This window comes from Takifugu flavidus, chromosome 20 (assembly GCF_003711565.1).
Source record: "Takifugu flavidus isolate HTHZ2018 chromosome 20, ASM371156v2, whole genome shotgun sequence".
Taxonomy (NCBI): Eukaryota; Metazoa; Chordata; class Actinopteri; order Tetraodontiformes; family Tetraodontidae; genus Takifugu; species Takifugu flavidus.
This window is the reverse complement of record NC_079539.1, coordinates 2,510,459-2,526,792: the sequence shown is the minus strand read 5'-3', so window position 1 is coordinate 2,526,792 and position 16,334 is coordinate 2,510,459. Positions and strand designations below refer to the sequence as shown.

The following is a 16,334-nucleotide window of genomic DNA, read 5'->3' as shown; positions in this document are numbered from 1 at the left end:
CTGCAAGTTCAGGTCAGCTGCTCGGTACAACGGTTTACTGCTGCATGAGTCCTGTTTGGAAAGTCAGTTTGGTTTTGACTGATTGGTGGCAAATGCTAACATGCTAGCAGGATACTATGATAAGGAAAGAAATGCCGCTTCTCAGTATGCATACTTGTGGTAGATGTGTACTTGCTCCATCCCTTTTATCAATTATGCATCAGATGTGACCTGTGTGGACTTGGACCAGCTAGCTATCCCACAATGCACCTCACCCCGGCCAGCGACAGCAGCAGCAGCGTGTAGTACCCAAGTTCAGAAGCTCAAAGCTTCCTGTCAATACTGAGCACCGAGAAAGGGCTACTGCATCAGCGGGCAGCAGCAGGTCCACTTGTGTGGGATTGAGCTGGAGGGTTTAGGGGTTTGAGTCCCTTGTGTAGCAGGAGCGCTGATTGCGTGTGCATGTGTATGTTCATGTGTGTGCTCCCGGTAACAGTGATTTCCCTTTGGGATTAATAAAGCACGCGTCTTCTTCTGCCAGTATGTTGCTGCGTCTCACCTGACTATCGCCACCGGGAGGGACTTCAGGAGCCTTCATGAGAATACGTGGCGTCTAATCGAGAATACATTTATTTATTAATGAAGGAACGGTATTCCTGGTGAATCCCATTACGTGCAGCCCAGAGCTGACTTGGATCAAATAAAGAATTTTCTTTCAAGACGTCTTCACCATCAGAAGGAAAAAGTTTAATTTCAGTTGGACTTTAACACAATAACAACAAATACTGCCTTAAGCGTCGGCTAATGTCGCACCAAGCTGATTCCACTGATTTCCAACATTCCAATACTGGATGGTTTGTTGGAGATAAACTCTATTGGCGTCCATGATGTGCATTTTCGAAAGGAACAAATAAATAAACATGCAGCTGCAAAGCTGTTATCGCACACGTACGTACACATATTCAGGCAACCAAAAGAATCCACAAGGCGGCCAGCCTTTTCATCTGTCCGAAAGCAGCCTTCAGCAAGCAAGTCGGGTTCACCGTCCAGGAGTTTCCAAAAAACACCACAAACAGCATCTCCATCTTTAGACTATGTGCTCACTATTTTAGGGGGAAGTAACTAACATTAAAGGGAGCAAAGATTAAAGGAACTGGTGGGGGAGCGATGTGCCGCTACTCGTGTCTGGCTTCCATCTTTCATGTAGCGTTTGCTGAGTCTCAGCTCTCCTGCTCTCTTTTCCCCCTGTTTAAACCTCCAGGTATCGCTTTAATGAGCAATTCCCACAGAGAGGCGTAACATCCAGCAGTCCACAGACTGGGGAATAGAACACAGTCCACAATTATGTACATGTTCTGCATGTTCTGCATGTTCTGCGTTACAGCTCTGGTCAGAGGAGGAAACGGAGTGAGAGGCACAGAGCGGATGCTCACATTTTCCCTGATCTTGTGTTCCTTGAGTGCCCATTTTATCTTCGATAAAAGACACTTAGTGATATTTGTTCTCTTTCAGTCAGACCCTCAGGCAACTCTCCTCCACACACACACACACACACACACACACACACACACACACACACCCACACACACACACACACACGTACAATCATAGCTGTGTTTGTACTGAAATGGTGAACACAGACCCTGTATCCTCTTGCCTTCCTTTTTCCAAAACCTAATCAAATCACTTGCCTTCAGAGTCATTGAATATTTAATTACACTGTATTTTTAAACAACATTAAAGATAATTGATTCAGCCACTTGAATGTGGATTTCTGATCCCTCGGTCTCCGTTGTTGTGTACAAGAGAGAATTGAGGCAATTTCCTCCTTAATGCAGAAGTGTTTGTTTCAGCGCTCAACATGGAGAGTCCTTCACAATAAAATACACAAATAAATAATTTTTATCTTTTGACGAAGCATCTTTCTGTCCAGTTTGGATCCCCGTTTGCTCTCTAAAAGAACGATCCCTTTGTGTCCCGGCACAGTATCCTCTTAAAGGCCTTCCTGAAATCGTTATTGAAGATAGTGTAAATCACCGGATTGACGCAGGAGTTGCAGTAGCCAATCCAGAAGAAGAACTTGAACAAGGGGTTGGGAATGCTGCACGTCTCGGGACACACGGCCTGGAGGGAATAGGAGAGGAAGAAAGGGAACCAGCAGATGACAAACACTCCCATCACCACGGCCAACACAAAGGTGAACCTCTTCTCCCTGTTCAGCATGGCCTTCCGCCGCGATATGGGCGTCCCTCCGACCTTCGGACTTTCCTCAAGTGCCAGTTTGACGCCAGAGGACGTGGCCACAGTGGTTTTGTATCTGCAGGCCAGGTTTAGCACCTGACCTTTGAACCCTTTGTTGTGGGACGGCCCCAGAGTTTGCCTGCTGGGTTTGCTCATCTCGTCTTTGCTGCCGGTCTGGGCCACCCTCTCCTTGACCATTTCCGGCTCAACTTCGGAGTCGGAGCTGGATGTGTTGTCCGGTGGGTCCTTGTCGTGTCTGTGGGAATGTTTCTGGGCCTCTTTGATGGAGGGGATGTGGAGAACTGAGGGCACGTCCGGGGCGTTTGGGTCTGATGTGGTGCTTGAACGCCTTGGATGGTGCTGAGCGTCCTGGCTCCTGGTACTTCCGGGTGGGTTCTGCAGCACTGCTGAGCCTGGGCCCGCGTTCACACCCCCTGGAGCCCTACTCTGCTGTATCTGCTCGGATACCCTGACAGGAGGCTCACACATCGCCATGTTCCCGTTTTTCCCTGCTCCCGTTTTTCCTTTCTGTCCGGGCGGGCAGCGCGTGTGCTGCTTGGCGATCTGGTAAATCCGGATATACACCAGAATCATAATCACGCAGGGGGCGAAGAAGGAGCCGATGGTGGAGTAGAGAATGTACCAGCGCTCGTTGTTCAGCTCGCACGCCTCCTCGCCTCCTTCGCTCTTGTCCAAGGTAAGAAGAGGGGGGAAAGAAATGACTGCAGAGATCATCCAGACCACAATGATGGCCGCCTTGATGCGTACCGGCGTGCGCTTGGCTCCATAAGACACGGGCTGAGAGATGGACAGATAGCGGTCCAGCGCAATCGCGCACAGGTGCACGATGGAGGACGTGCAGAAGAGAACGTCGAGCGCCAGGTAGATTTCACACCAAATGGAGCTGAAGGCCCAGTAGCCCTGCAGCTCATTCGCCAGCGAGAAGGGAATAATAAGAGTGGCCACCAAGATGTCTGCCGCCGCCAGAGACACCAGGAAGAGATTCTGCGCTCCCTTCAGGGACCGCGACGTCAGGACGGCAATAATGACCAGGATGTTCCCCACAATGGTCAGCATCATCATGAAGGTGATGGCGATGGCGATGCTTGCAGTGGCCTGCGGGGAGTAAGGCGGGATCCGGGCGGTGCTCCGGTTGCAGGGCTGGACGCCGGACGTGAGGCTGGCGTTCCTGTTGGGAAGACCTCCGAGATCCGACAGGCAGGGCGTGTCTAGGGCTGCGGCCATGGCGCTGACACTTTGGAGTGGCCTCCTGTTGGTGTACACACAGAAGAAGAGCATTTAACACTGGTCCCATCGCTACACACAACATGGAAATGGTTCCGTGTACCTTTATTATTAGCAGTTAGCTTTGTGTATATAATATTTATATTACCCTGACATTTATATAATCAATCAACCAACAATACATGAACAAATGACACATTCTTTTGCTAATTATCCAAACGCCTTCAATTTATTTTGGGCGGAAACATGATTTTGAGCTTCTCTGTCTGCCTGCCAAATTCAGCACGCTGCCACCTTCGGATGATTTGAATTACGGGGGAGTTTGAGCTTTGAATTACAGGAAATTGCTTCCTCGAAATCCTGCTCGGAGACATGTTGGTGGAGCTAAAACATCGCCTGTGTGTTGCAACATTTGATGCGTGTGGGGGGAGAGAAACAACCACTCAATTAGCCAGGTCAGTAGGTCGTCGTGGTAACCTTCCGCATTTTCATCCTCTCTTCTGTCTACTCGCTCCTCCAGGACAGAGTTCACGTCTCTAACCAGACTCTGATTAGAGACGTGAACTCTGGCGCCCTGATTTTCAGAGGCTGCTTTTTCTTCTTCTCTGGGTTAAACACTGGTTTTGGTCCAGTTGTCTGTCTGCTTTGATCGCTGAGGAGAAAGTGAGAAAAGTTCTCGGCTTCTCCCGACAGCAGGATCAGCACCTCGGCATCGCCGCAGCTCACTCACGCCTGTCACGGCCTCGGCCAACACGCACGAGGGCACGTCATGCATTTCTTTCTGGTGCTTTGTAAAATATGTCCTGCAGACTTGCCTCCGCAGCGGAATTTGGAGGCCGCAGGTGACGAAACACGCATCATCACACATTAAGGCCGACTTCATACTTGCCTGTTGTTGTTTCATCGTCCCCGACCTTTGACTTCAGCGTGTGAATGAGATGCAGAACAACAAAATACTCCAGGAAAATATAATACATAATGTAATTTCAGCTAAAAGGGGAGGCTATTATATGAGTCAGGGGGTTCAACCGTGCAGCCGTTGCTCACGTAAAGCTCCTCTCTCGGCATGCGCACGCAATTCTAGACTGTTGCGTTCATATTTTAAGACTCTGACCTGCACAGTGGTGACCCCGGGGTGGGTGCAGCAGCCTTATGTGAGCCCAGCCGCTAATCTGACTCATTTTTACAGTCTTTCCTATACAGAAACTTTACATCAGCTCATTTCTCTGGCTGGTTCTGTTGGTCTGGCGTTATCGTTTTAAGACTCTGCAGCTTGCCTCAGGAACAGAACGTGCTGCCTCCTCCACGTCCTCCAGGAAAATGACATGTTTCATTGTTTCTGTTGATCTTTTACTGACTATTGCTAAATTGTCAGTAAAATTATCAATCACAGCATCTTAATCACATATCATTTCGTGGAGACACTGTCGGAGTCCATTTCTCACTCCATTTTCATTGAAATCATCACATCAGTTGAAAAAACACCTTTTACAGAATCCTGTATGATGACATGAAGCTCAAGTCAAAAGTCCAAAATAAATCTCCTGCTTACTGGTTTTAGTGGGTCCTCACTCCGTGTCTCTCCGAGCCCAAAATAAAATAAAATCCAAGATTTATTTCCTCCACATGGATGTTTACGCACACTTCTCGTGCGCCAGACAGATGGAGACAGAAAGTCCGCCGCGGTTTGCCACTGAGGTGCGTAACGATTGGACAAGCAAGAACATAAAGACGAGAACTACCAAGATTACATCCGCGCATTTGGAGTAAGTTTTCTTTCTTTCTTTTTTTTTTCCTTTTTTTTAAAAAAAAAAAAGTCAATCAGAAATACACGAAGAAGCTCGTATATTCCCGCACATGGGCTTCTCTTTGCGCGACTCTGCTCGCTGAGATGCGGGGCAGATCCGAAGAGGATGTTGCCGGAAAAAAAGAAAAAAAAGAAAAAACGAGGACGCGCCTTTTTACGCGCAGCTTCAGATGAGTCCGAGCGTTCCTCCCCCGTGTTTGCTCTTCATTTGATCAAATCCAGTATCAAGTATCTACTATTGCGTAGCACTATTGCGCTGGACCCCCATAAATGCTTTAATTCTCCACAGCATTAAAATATTAAGTTGTTAACAAAATACGAACAAACAAGTCGAATAAGTGATTGAATAAATGAATGAATGTCATGGGGAGGTTGTTAAATCAGTCGACTAAGAATGTTTGCACGTCAAACAAACTTTCTCAACTTCTTTTAACACGTGATGAAAATCATGTCTGATATTTCTGGAGGAAAATATACGTTTTCCTGGATTTGGCCAACTCGGTTTGATTGACTGCTAAATATCACAGGCACCTTTCCTTAAATTAAAACCTCACCTTTATAAATAAGAAATACAGGAATATGAAAAGTGAACGTGGCCCTTCCAAGCCTCATCCCTCATCTAGAGCGAGCCCTCCAGTGGGCTATACTGTCTATAAACTTTGATCTGATCTGAAGTCAGTTCACCATTCAGGCTGCGACTGCAGCGTTAATGACTTCTCAGCTTTCCAGGATTGGCTCAGCTGAGAAATAACCCGTTAGAGAAAGTTTTTTTTAATGGTTTGGTGCAGAATATTGCTTTCTTTATGAGAGGGAAATCACTTTTATTGTAATCATATAAATGAGGGCTTGTAAAAAGTCACTTTTTATTCCACTGCGAGGCTGTAAAACATAAATGAGGGCTCGAAATTTATTACTTGAAGGTGAATATGGGAAGTGATCTCCAAAATAATGACTCTCAAAGTCCTGAGGAGTTGGGAGGATTAAGAAGCATTCTCTTGACATTATTCTCTTTAGGACAAAATTTCATCATTAGGCTCATGTCAGATCTGTTCCACGCTTGTCTGATCCAGCTTTCTTCCTCCGAATTACTGTGATTAAAGCATTTATCCTCAGCCAGCAATGAAATACCTGGTGCAGTGGTGTGGAAACGCATGCGTGTCAGCAGCTTCTGGTGTGGGTGTTTAGATGTGCTGGAAGGAAGCAGTAATGTTCTGCAAGATTATATGTGACTGTGTGACACACGAATGCGGCTCCGCTGCTCGCTGGAGATGGTAAACAAACAACCTCTCATTTTATTGCACGTGTATTTAATTTCCGAGTCATACAAATATGTCTAGTCTCTTCCAGCCGAGCAGGTCGTCTTCTCAGATAGACATCTAGGGCGAAAGAAAGAGGAAAAACAGAGAAATGTTCGTCATAAATAGCAACTGCTGACTTCACTAAGGTCACATTAGTCAGCAAAATGTGATTAACACATTGTAAATCTCTCCAGCTCACTCGCAGTCTTCATTGGTTGGATGGGTCCAATATGGGGTGATGCTCAACTCTACTACTGCTGCAGAAATGGATGATGTTTGCACAGCTGCCCAAGCACAGAAGTCTGGTTCATGGTTGCTGCTTTCTGAGGGAGACTGAGCAGGTGGCCTGGTCTTCTAGTCACAGATCCTGGAACACTCTAGTGTTGAGTGAAGAGAGGGCCAATTTCTAAAAGCACAGCACATGAAATTTGCCCCAAGTGTGTCCAACAGGAGGTCCCAGCCATGGAAGCCCAACTCACTATTATAGACCAATTACAACCATCTGAATTGGGCTATTAGCATACACGCTAAACTGGGTTGCTTGTGCTTTCCAGACATTATCCACTATCTGCATTTGCAGCTCATTTACTATTGCGTGCAGATAAGATGGCAGCCATTACAATACCAGGCTTGACCACTAGATGGCACTCAACACCGATCACATTAAGCTGCTCCTTCAAACAACCTGTCAGATCGTTTTTATCCACCCAAAAGAGGATGGAGGCGAGTTTAACATGAGAAAATCAAATAAAACAATTCTTTCTAATGTCAAACCCAATCGATGGGGCGTTTTCTCTAATTCTACAAGGGAGGAGGCTTATTTAATCTGTCTTGCATTTTAATTTTTTTAAATTTTTTTTATTAAATTAAATTTGTTGCTACAAGTGGCTGCATTTCAGAGCAGCCGAACTTCTTGTTTGTTTTGGAATGTGCCACACAGCGGCAGCAGCAGCAGCAATGGAAGCCTGGAGCATCTGGATGAAAAGCACCTCAGTGTGTTAATTTACTTCCTGTGTAAAAACACACGCAGCAGCGTGGGAAGAACAAACCAACTACTGAACATTTTAGTTGTTATTTGCAGCCACGAAAGGAAGAGAAAGTCATGTCAGAGAGCGAAAAGCCCTTGACGAAAATGTCACAGGCTCCTCCGAGACATTTCTTAGCATTAGCGTTTGCTCATTAAGTTCATACATTGTGCTTCCTGAAGTTATGTGTGGGCAGCTTATTGATTTTCTAAGTGAAAAGTGAAAGTGGGATGTTTGTGGGGTCAAAGGTCAACATCGAGAGTTAGAAAAAGCTCTTGGTTTCAGCTCAATACCTGCCAAACCCTTAATCCCCCCTTAATCACTAAGTAAAGCTGTATTGTTTGCTGATGCCATGGAACAAAACAAGATTAAGATCAGTTTAAGAGCAGTCTGAAGTGGCACAAACAAAGAATCCAAACATGACTTTTGGTTCACATTTCAGGACCTAAAAAAACCCACATTTTTATTCCTAAAGGTCTTTTCTCTGCTGACTGACATCAATTTGCCTCCTGCTTGTTTAATTGTCACGCACGTTGACTGGCAGTAAAATTGCTCTGACATTTACACCTGACCGATTAAAAAAAGATCTTGAATCTAGGAGAGCAGGAGTGTTAGTTATTACCGTAAGGTTAACCTGACAGAATGATGACAAGACTTGAAAGATTCAGTCACATTTAAGACAATCACACATTTGGGTCGCATGGGTCATGTGAAACTGACATTTGGCTATCTATATCTTACATTATGTTATATATTCTGCTTGTGATACATTGATATTCCATAAATAATCTGTATTTGTGTATAAAGGTCATGATTTGATAATGGCACGGCGATTATTCTTCATCAAACGCTGATAATAAGATGTCACAAAGCATCAAACAATATTTGCAAAACTATACAGTCTTTTTAGGAGTTATTGACTTGGAGTAAACTTGCTGTTTTAACTTTGACGTTCTCTGTCCCTCTTATCAAGGTTTACATGCCAATCCTCCATCTCTTATCTAACGACTGTGGAGTTCAGGTCCAACAGGATTGAGTCGTTTTTTTTGTTGCAGATTCACTGGTGTTACGCTGCCCTCTAGCGGTGCATTTAGGAAGTACAGTCGTTGCTTGTCATGGACCAATCAAATCTCTAACCCTCCTGAGAGCAACAAAAATGATAAATATATAAATTGGTGGTCCCTGAAAACCATTGCATCAGCATTGGCTGAAGGCACTTAAGCTCTTAAAGCAGATATAACCTACATTTCCTGCCCTGTGGAGCCACAAACACCATCTACCCTCCTGTCAATTAAAACACCCTCCTATAAACGTAGTGGAAATTAATGTCGCTGCCAAGTATTGACCCTATTCTCGTTCATGCCCCACTTTTAGTCGGTCCTCATTATGTCTGGAAGATTTATTTTCTGTGCCAAAGCAGCCACATCTGGTGATGAGTCCTGGATCATCTAATCAGGCTCATCTTTCTCCTTCTTGCCTCGTTCTGTGATTGCAAAAGAAAATGAAATAAATCAATATATGTCCACATTTACTATATTCATTTTAGCATATATTGTGTTGCAATCAATGACTTGGTTCAATCACTTGAATTCAATTAAATTTTCTTCAAACTGAATTTCGTTTTTTTCAATTGATGCCGAAATGTCGATTCAAAAGAAAATATATCTTGTTAATTATGGTAATCTTGTTAACAGTGTTTTTTCCCGCCATGCCAGTATCAATTTTGACATCATTTATTAGTTGATGTGTTTAAACTAGAGCAGCATTTTCTTTCTTCAATCCCCCATGGATGAAATAGGGCTGGGTCCTTCACAAGAGCTGCACGGTATGAACAATAATGTACATGATATAATGCTGGCTCTAACTGTTGTGGTGCTCTAATAAATCTGATGCATTGAAAACCAACCCAGAAACGGTTATGATGTGACCTAAATAACGTCAATTGTTATTTCAATGCAATGTATAATACCTTTAATGATAATTAACAGTTAATCTAAACACAATGACAACTCCAACTCGATTCCGACTGGAGTTTCAACTACTGTGATTTGGTTTATGAATGTTATGCTAAGTCCAACCAGAGCAGCCAATAATTAAAGGTTTATGCACTGTAAAAACACTAGATGGCGCCACATGTCTCCTGACTGGAAACGAAGACGCGAACGTGACGAAGAAGAAGGCGACTACTTCCGGTCAAAATATACTACGCTGCACATGGACTGAGTTAAGGGTAATGTTTAACATTTTGGACCATAGCTTTAAATGTCATTATATAGTTTTTTCTCTGTTGAATCCGCAGTTATCTCATTACAGTTGACTATTATTAGACATGTAAATTGTTTATGCGCTAAAAAAGTACCCGTATCCTTTAGCAACTAGCTGCTACACAGAGAAAGTACCGTTTTAGTGGTTAAGTAGGTTCCCTAAAATGTTCATGTTAGCTGTGTGATTATGTATTTGTACATGATGTACGTGTTAAACAAATTCATGCAACGAAAGTAGAGATTTTCCTTTTTAAGTTATGGAAGTCCAACACTTCCAACCAGGCTTTTCCTGTGGGTTCAATATAGATTCTTGATTTTGTTTTCAAAATCTGTTGAGGGGAAAAAAAGGTAGCCTTTCAAATATAGTGATCTTATTGCCCTGTACCATTGCGTTGATTCTGAAATACATTGTCTTAACTTTATTTAGAATCTGTGATTGGAACGCAGTCATGACGAGGTGGGCAAGAGCCAATAATGTTCATAAACAGAAGCCAGCAGAGGCCACTCCATGGAGTCAGCTGAAGGCAAGTAGAGGAGCAGGGAAACAGGGCGGTTGTGGGAGCTCCACATGCCATAAACAAGACCCTCAGAACGACCGTCTAAGGAGGACTCAACCTGGTGGATCAGCTGTCAAAAAACCCAACCGCAAGAAGAAGGAATATGTTGACGAGGATGTGAATGGTTTCTTAGCGTATCTCCAACAGACTGGACAGTCCTTGCCCAAACAGAGCAAAAAAGGGGGTGATGAGGAACAGGGGTTCAAGGAGGAGCTGGAGACAGCCCTGAAAAAAGACAGAAGAAGAGAGGACAGAAGGTTAAAAAGGCAGAATGTCAAGAAGAAGAATATGGTGAGTAGTTTAGGTGCACACATTAGCTTTTGTTTGCCCAGCAATGGCCTTTTCACCCACTTCTTTTTCAGCTTTGTTTTAACTGCCGGAAGCCTGGTCACGGCTTGGCCGACTGTCCGGAGGCCGACAGAGATGAGGAGATGGGCAGAGGCATCTGCTACCGGTGTGGCTCCACAGAGCACGAAATCCAGAAGTGCAAAGCTAAGGTGGACCCTGCACTGGGTGAGGACCAGTTTGGGGCCCACATGAAGAGAGTATTTATAGTTATCATGCTTTATTAATGTCAAACTGCGGTTTCTCTCAGGTGAATTCCCCTATGCTAAATGCTTTATCTGTGGGGAGACAGGACACTTGTCACGTACCTGCCCCGATAATCCCAAAGGACTTTATGCTCAAGGTATAAAGATATTAACTACTATATTCATGGTTGAAGGTACAGAGTAGTAATTGAGTGGTGTCTTTGTAGGGGGTTGCTGTCGAGTTTGTGGTTCAGTAGAACATTTTCAGAAGGACTGCCCAGAACACCAGGCTGCAAGTGAGTCTCCACTCTGTTACATCTTATTATTCATCTTATGTGGTTTAAAGAAGAAGGGTTCCAAAGCCTTTTGCTACATGGACAATAGTTATATTTCTGGAATAAGCCAGAGTGAGAGAGGGAACTGATGTGTAAATTTTGTGGCAGCAGTCAGAGCTAATCTGAGATCATTCTACAAAATATTTGTGTTTGCACTTGAAATCATACAATTCACTGGCTTCTTCTACACTTCTCTGGTTTAGAAAGTAACAAAAATGAATGCAAAAACAAAATGAGTCTTGATCCTGTTTTGGATTTTTTCAAACCTTTGAACAAATTCGATTTTTCAAAACTATTTTATTCCTATTTTATTTTATTTTCCTTTTCTTTCTTCTCAGCTAACTCAATGACACTTGCCTGGTTGTCCAACAACATGAGTGCAGACTACGAGGACGTTCACATCCCAGTGAAGAAGACCAAACCCAAACAGGCCAAAGTGGTGACCTTTTGATGTGCAGAGCTCGGCTGACTCAACATTCTGCTCACTCACTGATTGACCAGTTCTTTTTCTAGAATTTAATAAATGGACTAATTCCCCACTGACGTCAACTTGAGTGGAGTCATGAGGCTCTTTCTGCTTCTTGCTTTATTCAAGAAAGAAATTAAAGGAACTCAAGATCCGTATTCACACAGATGCATTGTTCAGCATCAGGGTGAGCATGTGTCACTTCATCTGTGTTTCAGGCCATATCTACACGTCTGTTAGATTTTAAGCGTATGTTTTCCCCTTTGGTGTGGCTGAACAGGTTTTTAAAATAGTGGGACTGGTTTGTAACCCGGACTCACCTAGGAAACATGACTGTGATGCCGATCATAGTAAAACACATGATGTCGGTCCTGGCGTCTTTACTGAGGTCTCTTCCAGCAGTCGCAGGTTCACAGGAGAGAACCCATGGGGGGGCATGCAAACCCCAATGGAAAGGTGCAGAATCAAACCCAGAAGCTTTTTTGGTTTGCCCACCACTGCACCAGCTCCAAGCTGTTGTTTGCCTCAGCAAATGTCCTCATTGCTGACGGGTTTCTCACCTCATTGCACACTGCTGACATTCATTGTCCAGAATAGGAGACTTAACAGACCGAATAAGTTAAATGCATTTATGTATTTTTTTTTAATTTTTTTTTTTTTTACCAACTTTGTCTTTTAAAATCTGCTCGTACCCATCAATCTTTTGACTTGGGTAAAATGAAGGGCATTACTTGGAATAGTTTCAACATCACATGTGGTAGTACTTCTGAATAATTGCACCAGTTTGAGCTTGTTTATTCTCCTTTGTGTTGGGTAAAAGTGAAGTGTAATGTAAATACAGATGATGAGGAGACCCCCTTCTGTGGCTCTCTGGAGCCTGATACTTGATGCTGGTGGAGGCAAACTACAGACCGTGTTTGTCTTATAACTAACGTGCTATTATACAAAAATATACTAATGTTTCCTCGATCCAGTGATTATCTTACTGGGTTCTTTATCATCCACACAGCTATATGAAATATTCTCACCACTGATCCACTTTAGCCAACTGCTAAATCCTCAAAACAAAACAGTAATTAGTCGAATTATGTAATGCTTGACACATAATTATATAAACAAGGCAAATTACCACTCAAGTAGACGCAGGTTTTGCCTTCTTTATACATAATTTTGATTTAATAAAAACAATATGAATATGTTGTTCTATTCCACATCGTAAATGTCATGGCATGACTTTTATTGTGAACACATAAAGTGAATCTGGATAATATAAACTCAAGCAAGGCAAGGTATTTACAGTAAAAAACCTTGACGCGCTTTTTAGCAAATTAAGTGGCATCAAATGAAAAAAACCCTGTAATTTTTTTAAAATGGCATGTATTTGATTAATTGCAGGTCCAAGTACAGTGTTGAAGAAATAATGTCTTTATTTAGCAATACTATTCATTAATGTAAATATTAGCGATACTTGCGCGCCCTCTAGTGGACCACACGGATTTTTCTGAACTTGCTTTTAAAAACTAGCTTCAACGAAATATGATCTCTGAGTATTTGCATGCGTGCAGTAATCACATTAATCCACCCCAAATTAAATAAACAGCATGCAGAAGTAGCTGTGAAGGAGGCAGTTGGCTGTGAGTAGAGAGAGAAACTCACTGAAGACGGAGACGTAGCCAAGCTTTTAGCATTGAGGCGGTTATGAAACTTTCGACATGGTTTATAAAGCGGTACTGTCTCATATATGTAGGATATTGACATTTGCGTAGATGTGTTTGTTTCATAGAAAATGAAAAGAAAACAATCTCTGGCAGGAAGCATCTCCACAGTGGGGATGCATTTCCAACCAGGACTGGTGCCAGCTCATGGGGGTGAACATTCAGAACTCCTGCCATGTTCCATGACCACGTTGTTCATGGCCGCGTTTCACGGCCCCCTCACTCCCATCTTAAATCAATTAAAGCTTTCACTGATCACTGCATCCTGGAGATTTCCCCATCAAAAGATCGCAAGGACCTGTTCATGACTGTGATTACAGTAAAGAAAGCCCTCAGACACTGAGAAAGGCCAACAGATTGACAGAGGGACCTTCAGAGGGAGCTGCAGTAGGCAGCGGTTGTCCTCCTGCGGCCACCAGTAGGACGTGCTTGTTACCTAAAGCCTGAGCTGGAATTCATTACTGCAGCATCGCCCCTCCAGTGAACACACACGCATGTCCGCCCGAGGCTGTTGGGCCCTGGTGATGCTAAAGACGGGAGGGCGGAAGGATCCCTGAGAAGTACAGAGGAGATGAAAGTGAAAATTTTCAGTTAATGACAGAGGACAGGATTGAGGCCGTGAAGACCCCGTGTGGATCTGTTAGAACCCTATTGGGGCTAATGAGAGCGCTACTGGGTCAGACCTGCTGGTGATGCCGGGAGCCACTGCGAAAAAGCTCTAAAGCAGCTGGACTTGACCTCTGTAGTATTATTTACTGTTGGCATAGATGAGTTTATATGAAATAGTCTCAAAGCCTGTCAAAATATAGTCACACCATCCAGATGGTAATTACTGTGGAGACTGTCACAGTCCTTCCAGTACTCTCAGCACTCCTGGAAGTTGTTGGGTTCTTCTTAATAATCAATAAATTAGCTGGTCAGAACCAATTTTTTGAACGTCATGAAACGGTTATTGTGGACTGCTTGCTTGGAATAAGCTTCCAGTTCAGTTTCAAACTGAAGGGTTTGGCCAAAGTGGTCACCTGGCTCACATCAGTACCTTCCTGTCTTTATTGTTCCATTCGCACATCTAAATAATAGGTTTGAAGTGAAGGTATATGATGTCTGATATAGTGTGATAATCAGGAAGAAAACATGTTTGTAAGGTCACTGACTCATTGGCCCCAGAACAACTGAGCTTAGTTGTAGAAGCACCATGTCTCTGTGAAACAACATGTCTTTTATTCCTCTTTTAGATTCTTCCTTTTCCAATCCCACCACACTGAACGGAGATCCAGACTCACATCCTTCAGCTGCCAATTCAAACAAATGACCCACGTTCTGGGGAGAGCTGCTGGGCTTCTATCGCCAGCCCCTCAGAGGTCTTTCAGAACCAGCAGCCTCAGACTTTTTGAATCAACTCTTTATGTGGAACAGACTCTCTGTCTGATCAGAGACAAATATGAAAGGTCATCTCCATTTTGTACGTTTAGAAGCGGTTTGGCTGACGTGGTTACATACACCAGTGGCTGAATGGTTATTATTCAGCACGTAATGACAGGTAGAAACCGCTGGAAAGGTGAAACTCATCAGATCTCGATTCATCGAGGCTCTCTCATCCAATGTAAAGAGCATTTCCACGAATAACAAAGCTGCCAGAAAAGTGCCTCGACCACAAATCCAGCTACATTACCGAGGAGACAAAAAAGGAATTGTTTTACCAATAATCTGCAGACACACAGCGTGTGTTGCCAAAGTTAAAGCACTATTCCAGAACCGGCAATTTCCCCGAGCATAAAACGACTGGTCACAGGAAGACATAACAGTACCGACATAACAACTCAAACGAATAAAAACGACGCAAACGTGTTTACGTAGATGTTGAAGCTGTCACAGATGACTGATTGAGGCTGGATTATGGAAGCCTGTGCTCTCTTTGACCTTCCCTGTTTCCAAAATGGACTTTTTAGCAGCTCTAATTAAATGCAGATATACCTCAAGGCCCGGATCCTACTGACGGTACAGGCACCGAGTTCACAGAACCCTTTTCGTGGAAGTTATAATACCCAGTTCAGTTTTTCTAATTATTATTTATAAGATTGTCAAATGATCGTTAATATAATTAATCGCAGGGCTGCTGTGGTCTAAATCAGATTCATCAAGATTAAAACCCATTCATTGTTTATTGTTTTCTTTTGCTGTGGCAAGAAACCTCAGAAACATGTGTTTTGCTTGAACTTGAAGTTACAGAAATAGCATTTAAAAAGTAAAAAAGAAAAAACCTCTCTAAAGTCAAGCATCTGTCCTGCAAACCTTAATTGGTCTGCAGGTTTTTCGGTGATGCCGATGTGTCAGTTTGTCAGAAGTTGGCCTATTGTGGCACCGATGCCCACTGATGATGGTTTAGTGGAAGCCAGGCATCGCTACTGTACTCACAGATGAATTCCACACTAATGATTGGTTTGCACTGACCTGGTGGATAGTTGCAGAGTGCGCAAATTACTTTATGTTGATCAGTTGATCCATCTTGACTTCTTCTCTTCTTCTATATTCAACATCACATTGAAGCCACTATGTTGCTTAGAATGGTCTATCTTCATTTAGTGTGTTATCACATTTTAGCACCAGTCCCCTCTCGTAAGTGGGATTCGAGGTTTTCAGTTGTGCAACTTAATTGATCTTAATTAACAAGAGAAAAAGAGAAAGTACCTTATAAAAATAAGGATAATTAATAGATAACCAGGAGAGATTTCAATGTAGGAGCCAAGAAAAGTATCATCTTTAATGAATTTAGTTAGATCTTGTGTTGTAAATACTAATAGAACATTGATGTCACACACATTTAACATGGATATTGACAATTTCTAGACACTTTTTTTCCACTTTCAGCAGA

The 16,334-nt window shown here is 43.2% G+C and overlaps 2 protein-coding genes across 2 annotated transcripts; one reads left to right on the top strand and one right to left on the bottom strand.

Moving 5' to 3' along the window:
* Positions 1-704: 704 nt before the first annotated feature.
* Positions 705-5,467, bottom strand: LOC130517223 (alpha-2A adrenergic receptor-like). The gene is made up of 2 exons (XM_057018989.1): positions 5,018-5,467; positions 705-3,490 (listed from the first exon to the last, which is right to left on the bottom strand). Exon 2 carries the CDS (start codon positions 3,463-3,465, stop codon positions 1,933-1,935), a length of 1,533 nt encoding a protein of 510 aa, XP_056874969.1. The 5' UTR covers positions 3,466-3,490; positions 5,018-5,467; the 3' UTR covers positions 705-1,932.
* Positions 5,468-9,669: 4,202 nt separating this feature from the next.
* zcchc9 (zinc finger, CCHC domain containing 9) lies at positions 9,670-11,830 on the top strand. The gene is made up of 6 exons (XM_057019022.1): positions 9,670-9,825; positions 10,287-10,707; positions 10,779-10,929; positions 11,012-11,104; positions 11,174-11,242; positions 11,620-11,830. The coding sequence occupies exons 2-6, from the start codon at positions 10,309-10,311 to the stop codon at positions 11,730-11,732; spliced, it is 825 nt and encodes a 274-aa protein (XP_056875002.1). The 5' UTR covers positions 9,670-9,825; positions 10,287-10,308; the 3' UTR covers positions 11,733-11,830.
* The last annotated feature ends 4,504 nt before the right edge of the window (positions 11,831-16,334 follow it).